The sequence below is a fragment of the Thunnus albacares genome, chromosome 14 (genome assembly GCF_914725855.1).
Source record: "Thunnus albacares chromosome 14, fThuAlb1.1, whole genome shotgun sequence".
Lineage (NCBI taxonomy): Eukaryota > Metazoa > Chordata > Actinopteri > Scombriformes > Scombridae > Thunnus > Thunnus albacares.
In genome coordinates, this window is record NC_058119.1 from 24890157 (window position 1) to 24908435 (window position 18279).

Below are 18279 nucleotides of genomic sequence, written 5' to 3' on the forward strand. Positions count from 1 at the left end.
CTCACTTTAGCTTTATGCTTTTATGTTCAGTTACACCAATTTAGGGTCAACGAACGGCAACTACAGCCGACAGAGAGCGAATGAATAAACGAAGCTTTAAAAAGTGAAATAACGTGGCTTCTCTTCTGTATTGTTGTTGCGCCACAGTGTTGACGTCATTTTAGTATCAAATAGATGAACACACCGGATTTAGATCTGAGATTTTATGACTGTTCAGGCTGTCTCATTTCTGGCTTATAACATTTGAAACGTGAAACGAGAAATGTAGACGAAGGCCTCAGTTCATTTAAAATATAGGCCCAAACCATTAAACCCCTTCCGAAAAAAAAAGCTCAGATAAATTAAGTGTAATAAAAGAGTGGGTCTGTAGTTGGCTGATCTTGAAACCAAAATAGGCCATTAAAATATTTTCCGTGCAGCCTGGAAGATTATTAAAGGCTTGGCTGGACTTATTTATTATTTTTTTTTATATTCAAATGGTTATTATTGTTAGTAGTAGTCGTTTATTAACATCAATTACCTGTTATCACTTAGCACTATAAAGTATATAGATTTGAAATGAATGATTTGAATTATGTAACTAGGTCGAGAAATTATACCTGTCACGTAAACTGAGACTATTTAGTCCTGTGTTATTTTCCACTTTAACAGTTGTTAAGGGCCTGCTCCTATAGTGGACTATAGGCCTTTATAATAATAATTATTATAATAACTGCAATCGTTTGTAGGCCACAGTTATTTTTTTTATTTTATTTTCAGCAAACGAATCAAACTTTTTTAGCCTATTAGGCATTTTCTGTTTGAAATATCAAGGCGCTGCGGTACATTCAGTTCAAATGCAGGTTAAAAAGTAGAGAAAATTTACTGGAATATTAAGGTTAGTCGACACCGCGTTTCAGGGTGAGTAAACAATAAAGAGCACAAAGGAATATAATGGTTAAAACCTAAATATTAATGAATGAAAATAGTTAAATAAAGGATTGAATGTTCATTTTTAAAAAGTGGGAAAAAGCTGTGCGAGCTCGGTCTTTTCTCCTCCTTTGAAGATGTAACTGTATCACTCCGGAGGCCAAATGATACTCCAGCACTTCCCGTCACCATCTACCGTCCTCTCAAACACAATGAAAACTTTCTATCTGAATACTCCGAATTTTTATCCCGTATTTGTACCAATTTTGACGATTTAAATCTTAATGGAGATTTTAACTTATATGTTGGATCAACGCGAAGACTCAAAGGCCTCAGAGTGTTTAAATCTCATTGACTCTTTTGATTGTATTCAACATATTAAAAGACCAACGAACAGACACACCCTTAACTTAGTTTTATTAAAGCTTATTGATGTCACTGCTATCACTGATCTTGTGCATGTGTATGGTTTTAAACTGTTTTTGCTGCTGATTTGTAAAGCACTTTGAGCTGCATCCTGTGCATGAATGGTGCTATATGAATAAAGTTCATTCATTCATTCATTCATTCATGCATTCATTCATACATTCATTCATTCATACAATCTCCTTTTGATTTTCAGCAGGATAAAGGAGGCTTACCTTGTAGTAGGTGGATGAAAGGCCCGAACAGCAGCAAATCCAGACCAAACTCACGTCCAAGCGTCGGCATGGACATCTGTCCTAAAGCAGGTGTCTCCCTGTTTTTTTGACAGACTCACACTGATTGCCAAGTCCAATAAATGGTCTACCGCCCTAAACTTAAGTGTCTTTGAACCATGTGCCGTCCACTCGAACTGTGCAGTCAATAAAAGTGAGCCAGGCAGGCAAATGGTGTCATGCAAAAAAGCCTTTCATCCTCACCGGAGAGACCTGCATAAAGGATTCTAGACATATGGAGAGAGACGACATTGATGCTCATGTCATAATATCAAATGATACTCATTGAGGTCTACAATCGAACAACATATGAATATTTGCTAATGCATGTGAGAGATTTTTTTTTAATAAGGAAAGGGTAAGACTGCGCAGGAAAAACGCACAAAAAGATATAGATTTTATTCTAATTCAGCTTGAAATTCATAGACAGATAAGGAATAGATAGAAGGTGCCACGTAGCTGGAGATGACATCTAAAATTTTGTGTCCAATTTTACTTTTAAGACAAGCATGTCAAAGAAAAAAAAAATCCAAATACAGAAATAGGAAAACCCACAACGAACAAGAAAGCCACAATGCGCAACAGGACATCTTTCTGGCATTACAATTATATTTATTCTCAGATCAGTCTCATCTTAGATGCTTATTAAAAATAAATCTTCTAAACTAAAGTAAGTACATCAGTAAATCTCTAGACTGTCTTGCAAATCACGCAAAGATGAAAATACACATTGATCTGTTCCCTTTAATGCACGCCAGTTTCAAACGAATACTAACATGAGTGACCATTTTATTTATTTTATTGCATTTTTACTTTGCCAGATACACTGTGCACGCACGTGATGTGATTACTGCTGTGGTGTTCAGTGACTTTGCAACCATCCATTTGTTCCATAATGCAATTAGTGTGTGTGTGTGTGTGTGTACTTTGTTTAAGTGGGGTATACTGGTGAGTTGGAAAAGTCCCTGTTGTTCATTTTCATTCTGGGTATTTAATTTATTATGGGTTAATGAAACGGAAATAACATCGGGGTCAGGAATACTCATCAGTTATAATATACATCAACAGCCAGTGTGTGTGTGTGTGTGTGTGTGTGTGTGTGTGTGTGTGTGTGTGTGTGTGTGTGTGTGTGTGTGTGTGTGTTTGTGTGTGTGTATTTGTGTTTATGTGAGAAAGAGAGCGAGATAGAGGGAGAGAGAGAGAGAGAGAGAGAGAGAAGGAGAGAGAGCGGGAGAAAAAAAGAGGGTTTTATTAGGCCCATAACTCTTCAGACTCCAGAGGAAGCTGTGAGCATTAAAGCTGAAGGCCAAATCTCTGCACACCGCAGCTTAATCTGAAACAGCTCAGCTGGGAGTTGCGAGAATGCTTCTAAATATTTGGGAGATTCCACGACTTCACAACAGTGGACCACTATGGAAACATACATTGAGTGTGTGTGTGTGTGTGTGTGTGTGTGTATGTCTGTGTGTTTCTGTCCAGATCAACACTAAACAACTCCCAGAATGCAGTGAAACTGAGACACTGAAAGGGGGAATTTCCTTTAAGAAGAAGTCACTATGAATTTGTTACCCATATTTACATTCAAGGAAATCTATGGTTACACTTACAGTCCATGTGACTTCCAGTACATGTGGAAGATTTCTGACAAAGGGCACACAGTGTCCTTTAAACATTCAACTGAATTGTTCAGAGCAAGGATGATGGGCAGACATTTAGTACACTAATGTTGCCATGCAGGGCATTAGTCTATGCAAACTGAACATTATGCAAACTTTGAAATGTCGTATTTGATCGATGATATTCAAGACTTATCAATATTTTTAGAGTAATTATGGAGCTGTCTCATTTGATGACTTGAAACTTTATGAGCACATGTCAAAACAGTTAGCAGCAGCAAGAATGACTTCTAGTTTAAAATTTACACATTATAAGGTAACTGCTCTGAAGATTTTCCAGTTTGTGGCTTAAAAACCTTGTGAATTGATTTGCTTGTTTGCAGTTATATGTTGTAAATTATGATAAAGATGTCTACTGAGCCGTTATTGTAAAGAACAATGATAGCATTATTGCATGGGATATTATCTTGATCTTAATGTCAGATGGGTAAAAGAGAGGTTCCTAGCGCTCCCTTGAGTACATTAGACATACAGCAGGCCAGCTTCTCTTCCTCAGTGGTGGACAGAATATGTGTTATGGTTTTATACTGAGCTCTGTTATTATTGTGTAATTGTGTAAGCAATAGCCTATGCAGATGTTGATAAAAGGTCATCTGTTGCATGCCTGCTATCCTTATTTATATTGGAAAAATAATAGAGACTGCAATGAGAGACATAATGGATGCACTGTTATGGTGCGAACGGAGCAGAAATCACCTGGTCATGCAGGTGTCAGTAGGATTTAAGTTTTGTTTTTTGTCATCTTTGAAGTCATTTTTTATGAAGTAATGATCAGAATGATGAAACTCAAACTGATGAAATAACAAATGCCCCTAGTAATGAATGGCTACATAAATAATGAATATTTACAATGAGACTATCATCTTTTTAGAATAATTGATTTACTGAGTCAAACATATGACGTATTAAGACAAAATAATGAGCAATAGGCTACCAGGAGCACTTTTATTTTCATCCTTTTCAAATAACAAACCAACATATCCAATGATGAGTGACAGCCCTCATGAAAGCCTAATGAAATTGCGACAGCTAGTGGCGAGATTCTGACCTACATCTTTAAAAAACAAACAAACATGAAGCTATAATCTGCGGTATTTAACAGTATTGAATGTGTGTTGAGGTTCTTTTTTGGACTCTATTCATTGTGGATGACTGACTTTATAGGCTATTATTCTACCTTTATATTGATTATTTAGTGACTTACCTTTCATTAGTTGACCTATCTAATTGTAATGGGTTTTTTTTGTTTGTTTTTTAAATGACTGAATATCATAATTTGATGTTTGAATATTCATTGTTGTGAATATTAATTATTTGATGATCTGCTCAGTAACTGCTGTGGTCATTTATTACTTCAGTTTGAGTTTTCATCATTATATGATTTATATGATCCTTTCATCATATATGTAATGAATTATTAAATGCAAAAATGTATAAAATAAATGAATCACATAAGTGCGTGTGGCTCATGTGTCTCTGTCTCCAGTTTTTGAAAGACGGTGATATTTAGGACAAATTAAAATCAACTAATGAATATATAATTTTTAAAATTTAGCTATTAGTTGATATAATAGTAGTCATAAGTAGTTATTGAATGCAGTCTTCATCCTGAGCCTAAACCCTCCTAACATTGTGAAAACGGAGGGCAGTCTGCATATCAAAACAGCGAAGGGCAGAAAAAGACTACAACGCAAAGGACTCTGGGAAACAAACCAACCTCTGCTCCCGGGTTACGTCAGCTACGTCGACAACACGCCGCGCCAACTCTCTTTGCAATAGAGATGTCAGTTTAGGTCACAGAGCAGAACTGAGCGCTAAAGTCTACAGTTTGCTTGTTTCTGCGCTAACGTGACTAAATGACCCGCTAACAGAAACATAGAAACACCACCTAACGTAAGTACTTATTTAAATTAAAGTCCTATTAATGATGACCAGTCTAACCGACAGCATGCCTGCTGGGGACCTCCGTAACGTTACTAGTCTGTTATTATTGTTGTAGCTAGCTAGTTGACAACATCAGCGTTCAAACGTGTAAGCTATATTTTTGTTTAATTCACACAAAAGGTATTTGTGAAGTTAAATTCAGGTGAATAGCCTCTCTACCTGTTATAATGATGGTTAGATTACGTTACTGTAGCTTGCTAGCAGCGGTTTGAAATGTCCAGTGTTATGGAGCAGTTAACGTTAGCCAGTTGCTAAGGTGAAATTATATTATTGTTTATTGTTCTCATGTAACAGGACAATGCTAAACAGGAAACCGACTTATTTACCTGCAAACCGTTTAAGTTATGAATGGAGAGTCTTAAGGACAAAAGCTAGCTGATGTTGTAACATTACAAACATTTATGTCTGGTGACCACCCTAGTACTAAAACCCGAGGGTTGTTAGTTAATTTACCCTCTTAGATTACAAAAGTTGACTTTTTAACATTTTTACAAGATCATTAGTTTAGCATGACTTTAAGTTATTTACTTGGGGAAAAAGTGTTATTGCCAAGGGTGCAAACCAGTAAAATTAGAACATGAACATTTTGCTAATAAGCTTTGCAAGACATACAGTTTTTGTTTTTGTTTTATTTGGCTCACTCATATTATGATAAGCACTGAACTTTTCTTACTGGTTTCCCCACTAAAGACAACACAACAGCAGCCTTTAGGCCACAGTATAAATGACTGAGTCATGTCCTGCAGGATACATAACATCCTGTTTAAGAGTCCTAGTTGTTGACATAACTAGCACCTAACGATTACTTTCACTATTGATTAATCTGTCGATTATTTTCACGATTAATCGATTAGTGTTTTTGTCTATAAAATGGCAATCATTGTTTCCCAAATCTCTAGTTTTGTCCTGACCAACAGTCCACAACCCAAAGATATTCAGTTTGCTATCTTAAAGGACTAAAGAAATAAGAAAATATTCTGTTTTAAGAAGCTAGAATCAGAGAATGTGGAAATTTTCTTCTAAAAAAAAATGGCTCAAAATGATTAATCGATCATCAAAATAGTTGGCGATTAATGTAATAGTCGGTAACTAATCGATTAATCGTTGCAGCTGTAGTCGTCACCGGTGAGACGTTGCCCTTTTATACAGTGAGATAAAACTAGAGCCGCTCATAGTAGGTTGATTTTTGCCTCGTACAAAGCACATGATATTCCACGTGAACCACCTCATATGTCAGACTCTTTTAAGCAAAGTCCAACTTCGCAGTAGATTATCTGTCAGTACTGTGCAGCTTTATGTTATGTTACTCCTGAATTTATATAAAGGGCCCTTTGCAAAGATTTTCTCAGTAAATCCTCAACAACAATAGCCGTCACTGTGCCCAGTTATTCTATAGGCAGCTTGCTAAATCCTGTGATGATGTAAGTGCAAAAGTCATAGAAAGGTTTAAATGTGGTGTTAAACATTAGCAGCATAAGTTATGCAACTTTAACAGCAATAATTATGTGCTTTGTCTACCTGTTTAACAGAGACTTTCTGTTTCACAGTGAACCAAAGGAATCAAAGAGGAAACTACTGTAATTTACAGATATGGGAGCTCTGATATCCCGATGGAAGGTAAGCGGATGAAAGAAAAGGAAGAGTTAAGTCATAAAAGTCCTGGCACTGACATTTAAAAGGTTATTTTGCATCACAAGGATTTACGAGGGTTGATCAATAAAGAGGGGACAAATCATGCAGAGCCTCAACCAGTAACAGTAAAATCTTTAAATAAGCTCCAAAATATACAGGCAACAATTGCAGATAGACAGAGATCAATAAGACTGACCCTCTACCCTGGTCAGCCAAGTTGTTGAAACAGTAACATTTGATTTTTTTAGTTTTATTCATTCATTTTCTTTGGCAGTTTTCTCAAAATTTGCTACAATAGTCTTGAAATCTGATGCACTTCATCATTAATTCTAGTTTTGTTCCACTGTGTCTACACGATTGAACATTTTGATAAACACACAGCGCCTGAATGTGTTGAAAGACTCACATAAATTCTATCTTTTATTTTGACAGTTAAATTATTTTACTTCACAAGCTTTAAACAGTGAGACAAAAAGTTATGTCTGAACACGGATTGATAATAGAGTTTTGTCTTGTGTTCCTCCTGTGTGTGATGACAGTATTTGAGACAATTTGGTGGTGATAGTCGTCACCTCACAGAACCCTCTGCTCGAGCTGGATTAAATTCACTCACTATTTTTAGACATACTAGAGAAGCCAAAGGGAAATAGAAGAAGAGAGACAGAGTGGAGCCCGACCGATATATCTGCTGGCTGATATTTTTGGACGATATTGGCTTATCCCAGATATATTGTGGTATATTGATATCGGCGTATATGTTGTCAGATATGCACCGATGTTTTTTATTTTTTAAAGTCATATAGGCAGCATTTTATGTATATTTGACCTTAATATATAATCTTATATATATTCTATTTGTGTCTTTTTTTAATTTATAGTTATTTATAATAATTTAATTCCCAGTGAAGTTTACTCTTTCAGTGCACTGATGTCATTTTGGATCATTTATTTTATCGTTAAACTGTAAAACATCCTGCCTCTTTTGCATATCTTTGTTACAAGTGTTTGATATTTGAGGGATCATCGCAAAAAAAATGTGATATATAAATATAGATATAAAATATTGGCAGATATATCGATATTGGAATTTTTTTACTCCTGCATATCGGCATCGGCCAAAAAAAAATCCAGTGTCGGTCGGGCTCTAAGACAGAGAGAAAACAAGGGAAAACACATACTTTTGTACATCACATCTGCTTTTATTTACTGTCCTTGAGGTCGAAATATTTCCATGAACCAGGACTCTTTGATAAGTCACTAGCTAGTGTTGGGTTTACAGGAACGGGTTTGATTGTTTACTGATGAATTAATCAGTTCTGAATGTGTTGGCTGGAAGTGACACTGAGAAGCTCAGTGTTCATTGTTCTAATGATGTTGTTCTGATCTTTACCCATCCAGACAAAGCCAACAACAGTTGAGCAGCTGGAGAACTTGGACAAGGTACTGACTAAATATTGTGTCTGATTTTATGTATTCACACGTTGCTTTTAGCATAGAAGATGTATACCTACAAGTTTGCAAATGACCTTTTCTTAATGGGGTTATACAGTCAGCTGTGGCCTGGATTATTGAAAAAAGGGGATGAACGTAACTGAACATGAGGCAGAAATTCCATGTTTTAGTCAGCATAGTTACTGAGTTAACTTTTATTGATCCTGAGTCATGAGAAAGGTCACTTGTTTAATGAAGAAGGGATGCGGCACCGAGCTGAAACCATAACTCATAAATGAGTATCCCAAATGAAATGAGAAAGCAGAAAAAGCAAATCCCTCTCCCGGAAACTGAAAGACTGTGAACTCTACGTAACATTTGATTATTGAAGATTGATTATCTGTCAGTGTTTAAATAACCTTTAACCTCCATCTATCTCTTGTAGGAGATTAAAGAGCTGGAGGAGTTTAGAGCCAAAAACCAGCGTCTGCAAAAGGTAAATTCAGCAAAATATGAACAGTGACACTCTCAGATTGTTTGGTTTCCTTTTCCTCATCAATGTATTTGTGTGCATCTTTCTGCAGCTGTGGGTTGGCTGGTTGCTTTTCTACTCGTCGGTTCTTTACCTGCTGGTCTCTCTGATCGTCTACTGTCTCTACCTACCTGAACAATGGTTGGAGAGACTAGCCATGGCCCTGCCTTTCTTCATATACCCAGTGCTGTGAGTGTCTGTGCTGTTCTCCAAGATGCTTTACAATCCTCTGCAAAGTACAGATGTGTAATTTTAAATCTGGTTTTTAAGTCCTTGAATTTTCTATGCTCTACAGTGAGCAAATACAAATATATCTTTTGTTTGTTCTTATGTTAGTTGACAAGTTTTAATCGGATGTTGATAATGAGGAATAACTGCTTCTCTCTTGGACTGTCTTCACCAGGGTGTGGTTCATCAGGAAGTTGTTGATTTTTATCTTTTCCAAACGCACTGAGAGAAACAGTAAGTTGTCTGTCAGTCCCTTCATTCAGTTAAAACCTCCTATGTCCTTTTCAGGCTTTTGTTAATTTCAAGACAAACCTCATGACGGACTCACCACACTGTTACACATTTCTTACAGTGGTAAACTATTCTGCTAACTCATATGTGGAATAGCAACATATGATACTACATTGATTTTATAGTCTGCCTGTAAAGACAAACAGCTTTTGTGTTCTAAACATCAAAAATCAATCACTTGGTAATACAAACTCATTAACTTGTATTAAGAATACACCATTTCTGAATATATTTGACATATTGCCTTTCAGAGCAGAAGTGAATGGAAATGAAATAGATTTTGTTTTTTTAATTAACTAAAGTTGTTTCTGCTTCTTTTTTAGATGATAAACTAGAAGATTTAAAGGTTGCCAAAAAAAAGATTGTAAGTGTCAAATCCTTCACAGTTGTGTCTTTTTTACTGACTTGTTTAAAGAGAGTTGGGATGTTAGGGGATGCAGGAGTGCAACATTTTGATCTTTATTTCATATGTAAAATAGTATTTCTTGTCATCAGCATGATGATTTGTCAAACAAGCTGGTCATTACAGCTGATTTGACTCATGTCAAAACCTTTTTTTCTGGGTTTATTATCTTGTATATATTCATTCAGGCTTTGCCCGACATCAGATGAATGACTGTCTGAGGTTTGCCATGATTCTCCTTTGTGTTTTAACCGAGAGAACACAATTCAGTCTGCATGTTAGAACTAAAGTTTCCCTGCTTTATGCTTCCAGCTCGAGGAAGTGATGGAAACGGAGACGTACAAAAACGCCAAACTCATCCTGGAACGCTTTGATCCCGAAGCTAAGAAGAAAGCTGTGAGTGCTGTTGTCTAGTTTTTTTTTTTTGTTTTGTCTGAATGTTTCTTAATCGTACCTTGTATTTTATTTTTGTTTTGTTTGACATTTGTCGGTTTTGTTCACTGTTGCTATGTTGCAGGAGCTGGAGTCGACTCCGGTGCGTCCTCAGATGACTCCCAGACCGGGACAAGGTACAACACATGCAGAAATACACAACCAAAAGATAAAAGCGTGACATTTCAAATTTAATGTGCGGTGTTTGATGGAACTCAGGCCAACGATTCCTTGTTACTGAAATACAACAAAGGGATACACATTAAATTATTTTCTCCGCAAAAGAATTTTTCTTAATGAATTCCTTTCCTCTCCTCAGAGATTCGGCAGAGGGGGGTGGCGATGAGACCCATGCCAATGGGCACCCCAGCTGCCATGGTAATGACTCCCCAACGTGGAGCACAGACCCCATTGGGACCAGGGGGCACACCTGTGGGTAAGGGGACAAACAGAGATACTTATGTTGCAGGATCACAGTTTGTCTGTGAGTAGACACCGGGAGCTTGTCAGTTGTGATGTTTCACCGAGGAACATTACAAGTCACATCTCTTGCCGGTCCCTGCGGACCCTCAGTCGGCCAGGCTACGGGCGAAGTCAAAGGCAACTGGAATAAACAGCAAGACCAGTTGCCTTTGACTCAATTCTTTTAGACATCAGTCTGTGTCTTTATTACATGTCGCTCTCCCTCCAGAACCTGTCCCTCTCTCAGCTCCAGGAGGACCACCAGAGAGATCTGCACTGTCTGCGTCTGTCCTGCAGGGGGCAGTACCCAGGACCCCCTGCTCCCCTATACCTGGTGTCGGTAGGTTGAAATGTAGTACATCCTTGTATAACAGTGTGTATTTATGTATGAAAGAGGAATTATCAGCTGTAGCTGGTTTCTGTGATTTAAATTTGGGGTTTGTTTGATCCAATTACCTGGTTTAGGCCCCACCAGAATGGCAGTACACATCAGAAGTCTGTAGAAATAAATATAAACCTCTTAAACCATCCAAATATACACACTAAATTATTCCTGAATTTAAAAAGAGCAATGCATTTTCTCTCTGTTTGTGTGTGTGTGTGTGTGTGTGTGTATAATAATCTCCGTGTGTGTTATTGCAGGCATGCATCCTCCAGGTCCTCCATTAGCAAGACCCATTCTGCCCAAAGACAGAGGAGCCGTGGACCGAGTCGTTGAGTACCTGGTAGGGGATGGACCACAGAACAGGTAAAGACAGTGTTTTGTTTTTTTTTTTAGATCTGAAGCACCTCATGGATGTAGCTCCTAACATACAAGTCACGTCCTTTTCACGTTTATTTAGCAGTCTGCAGATTCTCCACAAGGGAGTGGTGTTTAGTCGTTGTCAGACTACCTCTATACATGCTAACCTGCCCCATCTATAGTACTAGATCAGTATCAAATTGTATTAGTTTAGACCTGTAGATGAAGACATGTTGATGTTGCTTCCTACTGGAAAAATAACTAATAACTACAACTACTGTGAAAAGGAAAAAAAAGGCTGCAGTTCATTGTCAGTATTATAATTGCAGAAGCTTTTAATGTCCTTTCCCGCAGATGGCACACACCGCCAACTTTTCCTACGAGAGTTGGGTGGAACCCTTGATCACAGACAGACCCCATACTTTTCTATTTAGCTTGTACATATTTGGCCATATTTTTATTGAAAAGTAAAGCACAGAGGTACACGTCTTCTGGGCAAACAGGTAATCACTGACTGACGTAGGGGCAGATAACTAGAGATTTAACTATTGTGAAATAACTCCTGGAATACACCGAACATCACAGATTTATGATCTCAAGCAGTCTCTCTCCCACTGATCTTTCTTCTTTCCTACAGATACGCATTGATCTGCCAACAGTGTTTCTCTCATAACGGCATGGCTCTGAAAGAAGAGTTTGAGTATCTAGGTAAGAGAGACAGAAACACACTACCACATTTAGTGAGAAGGACCATTAAGAGAGAACGTAATGCAAGTGAAGTTTTTGAGATTACAAACTTCAGGAGATCATTGTAAGACAAACTGGGATTATTGACCAGGGGAATCTTGATACTTGGGCTTTGTCCTACTGGGTAAACTGATGCAATCTCCTCTCTAATACTGCCTCTTTCTGTTTCGCTCGCTCTTGTTTTCTGTCTCCTTCTCTCTCTCTTTTATTCTCCTCTCCCCAGCCTTTCGTTGTGCATATTGCTACTTCCTGAATCCAGCTAGGAAAACCCGCCCTCAGGCTCCCAGGCTTCCAGAGTTTAGCTACGAGAGGAGGCTGCGTGCAGAATCACGTTCCCCCGGACCAACACCACGTTCTGGGACAGACACAGAGGAGAGCACGCCCCCTTCTGGAGGTACAGAAGAACACACATACACAAACAGACACACACAATCAGCAAGCAAGACCAATCAGGTCTCCTCAGGTCTGGGAAAAAAAGCAAAAAGATGTGTTTAAGTGTGTTAAAGTCAAGAGCAATTCTGGAGGGAAGTCCTAATTAAGACTGATGCTGAAATTGTAGAAAAATAAAAGGTTCTACACATTGGAGGAACAATCAGAGATGGACTGAAATAAATGTCTGAGATCAGGCAAAAAGAAAGGCAACTGAGAAAATTGGTTGAGACTTTGAACATGTTTGCTACACTCCTGAGAGAGACCTGCATACGCACACACACACACACTCATACACTGCTTTTTATGTAACTTACTCTGTGTCCTAACCACCTGTGTCAAATGCTTCTTAGTGTAGCGCTCCAGTTGAATTTTTTCTTTAGTTTGTGTTTGATTCTTTTCACATCTTTTAATGATGCCAACTTTTATCCTTTTGTAGTTGTTAGTGAGCAGGGAGCCAGCGGAGGTGAGACAGCACCACCTTCAAATATCATCATCTTCTCTGCTACAGGAATCTACAGAGTGTTTTTATGATTGTAGTTTTAAAACTGAGAAATACACGATATATAGAATATCTGTCATCTCCTTCAAAAGTGATCTCTCAGTGTCTGAAATACAGAGATCAGTAGAAAAGTTTATGCTCTTGCAGACCTGGTTCTTGCCAGATGAGGATAACTTTCTTGTTTGTTGTCATGGTGGTGCAACATAATCAAACCAGTTGGAGGGAAAATGCAAACAAATGTCTTTGAGTGTCTTCTTCGTTAGTGCAAAGTAGAAACAGCAGCAATCAAGCATGCATTTCAGCTGTTTCAACATCCTGCATCCGTTAAATTTACATTCATAGAAGTTCCACAGTACATTTCCTTTGTCAGACCTGTGAGCACACTTAACTGTGCAGTATTACAGTGACCGGTGGGTTTAACAGTGTGATCTTGCCTCTAGCCAAGGCTCCGGCTCCGTGGAATATGGTCCACAGTTTCCAGATCCAGCACAGTCCAAAGAACCCTCAGAACCGACCTCTGCAGAGTCCAGGTTCCCCAGACTCTCCTCCTCTCCCTGCACTGTCTGATCTGGCTTAATTTGAACTGATTAATTGATTTGATTAGCTCCCAAATGAGTCACTTTTCTTGGCTATAGAATCCTATCCATAACATTATAGAGCACAGTCTATGCCTATCACAAATCGCTACTTCTGGTAACACTAAAGCAATAATGGGTTTTAGCAGTTCCTGGATGACTACACCAGACTTGGGTCAAATGGTTTTTACAAATACAAATCCGCTTTAGAGATTTGCAATTTCAAGTTCAAAAAAATCACAATTGTAAATGCTTTAACTGAAATCTGATGAAGGATTGGTGGATCAGCTCTAAATATTTGGTGCCACATGAAATAAAATACTTCTTTGACCCAGATTTGGTCTTCACTGAGTGTACAAAATATTTAGACCAACTTTGTAATTGATCAATTTACTATATTTATGTCTAAATTGTCTCAAGAAACCACCTCTGGTCCTCTTCTACGCCTACATTTGGTCAAAAACAGATTGGAGTTGTGTCTGTTTGAGTCACTTCATGTAAAAAAAAAAAAAAAACATCAGTGTCTAATATTTCGTGCACAAAGTGTCATTTTTGTGTTTAATCCCCATTTGGATGGGATATATTTCCTGAGGGGAGCTTGAGTGATTTTAATATAAGAGCGCTGATTAGTTATCTTAACACATTTTCCCTTGATCCCAGTTTTAATTACAGTGTCAAATACCTCCGATTAGGTGAACATGTTGTTCATCCTGAAATTTTAAGTCCCATCTGTACAGACACCTTGTATTTTAAAGCATATGTCTGAGATTTCATGCATCCACACCTGTGTTTCCATTCATTTTTTAGTTCAGCAGGTGACGTGCGTCATGTGATTTTTCCCTCAGAATATCTTGGATTATCACAAACCGCCATCTGTAATTGGACTGTGTGATCCAGAGCAATGAGTTTAGTAGAAGAACAGAGCAAATATTTTATTGCCTATCTCCTCCTGGAATATTAATCCTTTCCAAACAGGGCTCAACAAGTCTTCCTTTACGCCACAGGCTGGACAGATTATTTTCTATTTAACGGAATGAATCTTCAAGTATGCAAATAATGGTGCATGTCGATGAATCTCATTTGATTTTTTTAGATCCACAGTGAAACATGCTAATCATTTTATTGAATTGCAATGATTCTAACAATGTAATTATATTCCTGACATATGTGTATCTGAAACAGCAGAGCCTCTGTTGTTGTTGACGCTGACAGATATTTTTCAGTTTTAATTACCGTCATGAGGCTTTGTTGTTGAACTCCGTTGTCAGTCAACTCTTGTTTAACTGATGTTTATCTTAACAAAAGGAATGCCGCTAATTTCCTTTGATTTATCACTGTTTTTAACTCCCAACAACCAATCGTTTGATGTATTCACATAATCTTAAAAGCTCACTCTTTCTCTCTTACCTCCACCTTTTCTCTCACCCTTCTGTCTCTTCTCTTGCTGGTTATTTACATGTCTGACTTGCACTTCTTCTTCTCAGATGAGAAAGAGATTGGGGAAGAGGAAAGACCCACCAAAGAAATAGAGAGTGAGATCCAATCAGAGGAGCCGCAGCCACAGCAGCAGCAGCAGCAGCAGCAGAAGCAAGAGGAGGAGGAGGAGGAGGAAGGAGAAGAAGAAGAAGTGGTTCAGGAGGAGGAGGAGGAGGAGGAGGAAAAGGTGGAATCAGAACAAAGTCACAGCGCCCCCTGTGAGACAGAATCTCAGCCATCATAGTTGCACAGAGTCCAGAGGAGGACCAGGAAGGACTGATTATTCTGTCCAGACTAAAGGTGTTGGTATTGGCCATGATAGACAGGTGGCATTTTAAAGCAATATGGCAGAGCAAGGATTGCCATTAATAGTAGTTTGATATATTTCTTCCCTGCAACCAAAAACTCAATCAATCTCATTTGTATTTCAGTTTGAAGCGTTTAGTTTCCATTTTTTTCGTGTGCCTAAATTCAATTGTAGATGCAATTTCCTGACTCTCAAAGTCAAAAGCCGTCATACTGAGATAAAGCAGGTACGGACGGTGATGATGCTGATTAAATAAATGCAACATATTCTTAATGAAGAACATAATGCAGTATGAGGATCAAAATTCTTATTTATGAAATTGTGTATGTTAAAATTGCCAAACCGTATTGCCTAAAAATGATGCCGACATATCATGGCCTTTTAACAGTTTGGTTGGTTGACTGGGAAGGTGTTAGATTGATGATTGTAGTTTTAATCCGAAAGCTGTTTCCTGATAGAGTAGTTGGCTGCTGATAGTGCTCCTTATGTGGTGACTGACAAGCTGTCATAGGTCAATAGTTTATAATTTATAATGTAAGGTTCTTTTTAAGTAGTTGGCCACTGTATGATTTTATTAATGAAAAGTGTTTTAGATATAACTGCTGGTTCACAAATGGTTTGTCTTCAGATGCGGCAATAACACAAACATACTTACATCTAAATTCCTTTATTGATTCTTATTTCGGTAATTTATTTTTTCACTCAGTTCGGTTTGTGTATATTTTGCTTAATGTCACAGTTACTCATAATGGAAATATAAGTGTAGCACATACATGTTATTTATTGTTTTTATTGGGTAATGTACAGAATTCTTCACTTAAGTTCTCGAGAGATCATAAAATCCAACAAAGTGCATTTTAAAGGACCAGTGTGTTGGATTTAGTGACATCTAGTGGTGAGTTGGCAGATTGCAAGCAGCTGAATACACTTCACCCTCCCCTTCCAAGCATGTAGAAGAACCTACGGTGGCCACGAAAAATACGAAAGCCCTTTTCTAGAGCCAGTGTTTTGTTTGTCCGTTCTGGGCTACTGTAGAAACATGGTGGTGCAACATGGTGGCCACCTTGGAAGGGGACTCTATGTAGATATAAAGGTCTCATTCTAAGGTAACGAAAACACAGTGATCCTTATTTTCAGGTGATTATTCATTAATGAAAACATACATATGAATATCATGTTTCATTTCTGCCGAGTCCACTAAATTCTACACACTGCACCTTTAAGACAAACCTGTTGTGAATCAGGACGTCATCGATCGTGTTTACAGAATATGCATACAAGTGTACTGGTAAGTTACGAGAGAACTGCTATGACTTTTTTGTCTCCTATTTTTAATCCTCCATACAGGCTCTTCTAGCCTAATGATTAAAAATCTTGGATAACTTTGTTATACTCACATTTTTACCAAACACTGATGCATGTACGCATTATATCATGCTGGGTTTTTTAACTGTTTTTTTTTTTTTCATGATGTTTTAGCAGCTTATTCCAGACAAGGTGTATCTGGGAGCAGTTACCCAGAACACAGCTAATATTCTCCTCGCTAGGAGCAGAGGTCGTATACATTGACTGTTGTTGACCATTCATGCCTTTTTTTTTCCTTTTTTGTCGGTGAGGGAAGTTAAATGCCGAGTAACTTTTTTGACAACAGCAAATTATTTCCAGTAATGTTAAATGACCCTCTTATTACTGCAGTTACCCAGAACAGAACAGTGTGTAGCAGCCAATAAATGAACTCTGTGTTTTTTAGCAGATGCATGTGTTTGTTTGCAAGCTTTTCTAAATCTGAAGTATGAACTGACTCTCGTAGGTTATACTGAATGATGAAAGAAAGACGATGTAGACTCATCAGGTCTGCCAAATCAGTCAGACTTCACAGAAATAATTTGACTTCCTCATCAAGCTTTTGTTGTCGTGTTGGTTTTATGAAGATTTTTCTTTGAAATGCAGCTTGTCAACCTAAGCTAACAATACTTAGACAGAAGTAGTCTGATTAAACTTAACCTCTAAACATTTGGCAGGTGAAGAAACCGGAGCTAAAACTGCCGATTTATCCCTATCTAGTTATTGCCAATTGTAGTTCTTACTAGTATTATTATTTGCCAAACGCTCTGGTGTTTTATCTGTATTTCCTGACTTCATTTGCACTGTTTTTTTTCTTAGTATTTATTTGGCCATATTATATTTTAATCTATAGGTCAGGTATCGCTGCACTGTTTGATTGTAGACATTTAGAACTAAATCTATAATTGCCTTGCTACTGTCACATCTATTTAAAGGTACTTCCCTGGTTTGGGTTCTGTAGCTTTCATGGTGCTGCAGATAAGCATGTGTTTTAAAATTGAAATTGTTTTCTTCTAATGTCTGCCTTGGTTGCTGCTGTTATTTTCATTAGTTTACAGTGTAATCTGCTCTATGTGTAGCCACTATAGCAACATCAAATTAAGGAGGTTTATGGTTCATTTAGCCAGCACTGGCACTTAGTGTTTTTGATAATAACCACTTTTATTCAGTTATTAAACAGAGCCAAAAAAAAAAAAGTAAGTCTCTATGCAAATATTAATATGTCTCATCACCTGTGTTGTACAGGTGTGGTCCCAGAAACACAATCAGTTCTTGTGGGGTAGACAGTCAACACATTAAATTCTATTTAAAGTGTGTACTTGAATGAGTTCAGTTTCTGATTTTCAGACTATTTCTGTATGTTTCTAATTAGTCGTTGACCTCCTCGAAACCTTGTAGCAACCCAGAATTATTTTTGCAGAAGCTGCTCATAATGGTTTGGGCCGGCCTGCTGAATCTATACATGGGAGCTTAAATGTTTTTGGACTAAGCTTTGCTGAATGTTTAGGGGAGCGCATAA

The 18279-nt window shown here is 37.8% G+C and overlaps 1 protein-coding gene across 4 annotated transcripts; it reads left to right on the plus strand.

Annotated features, from left to right (window-relative positions):
* The first annotated feature begins 5022 nt into the window (after positions 1-5022).
* lnpk (lunapark, ER junction formation factor) lies at positions 5023-16419 on the plus strand. Of its 4 annotated transcripts, none has more exons than XM_044371992.1 (16): positions 5023-5176; positions 6775-6844; positions 8258-8299; positions 8736-8786; positions 8875-9011; positions 9226-9284; positions 9665-9705; positions 10057-10140; positions 10262-10313; positions 10496-10612; positions 10868-10978; positions 11281-11386; positions 12018-12088; positions 12351-12521; positions 13499-13588; positions 15118-16419. In XM_044371992.1, the coding sequence occupies exons 2-16, from the start codon at positions 6818-6820 to the stop codon at positions 15351-15353; spliced, it is 1395 nt and encodes a 464-aa protein (XP_044227927.1). In that variant the 5' UTR covers positions 5023-5176; positions 6775-6817; the 3' UTR covers positions 15354-16419. The 4 variants fall into 4 exon arrangements, with proteins under 4 accessions (XP_044227927.1, XP_044227928.1, XP_044227929.1 ...); XM_044371993.1 differs by having other exon boundaries at positions 10886-10978; XM_044371994.1 differs by lacking the exon at positions 13499-13588 and having other exon boundaries at positions 5024-5176.
* The last annotated feature ends 1860 nt before the right edge of the window (positions 16420-18279 follow it).

Excerpts from the sequence above, each read along its gene's own strand:
- lnpk (XM_044371992.1), top strand. The coding sequence starts at position 6,818 with ATGGGAGCTCTGATATCCCGATGGAAG. Across the intron at positions 8,787-8,874 it reads AAAACCAGCGTCTGCAAAAG|CTGTGGGTTGGCTGGTTGCT; the intron begins GTAAATTCAGCA and ends ATCTTTCTGCAG. Across the intron at positions 10,314-10,495 it reads GACTCCCAGACCGGGACAAG|AGATTCGGCAGAGGGGGGTG; the intron begins GTACAACACATG and ends TCCTCTCCTCAG.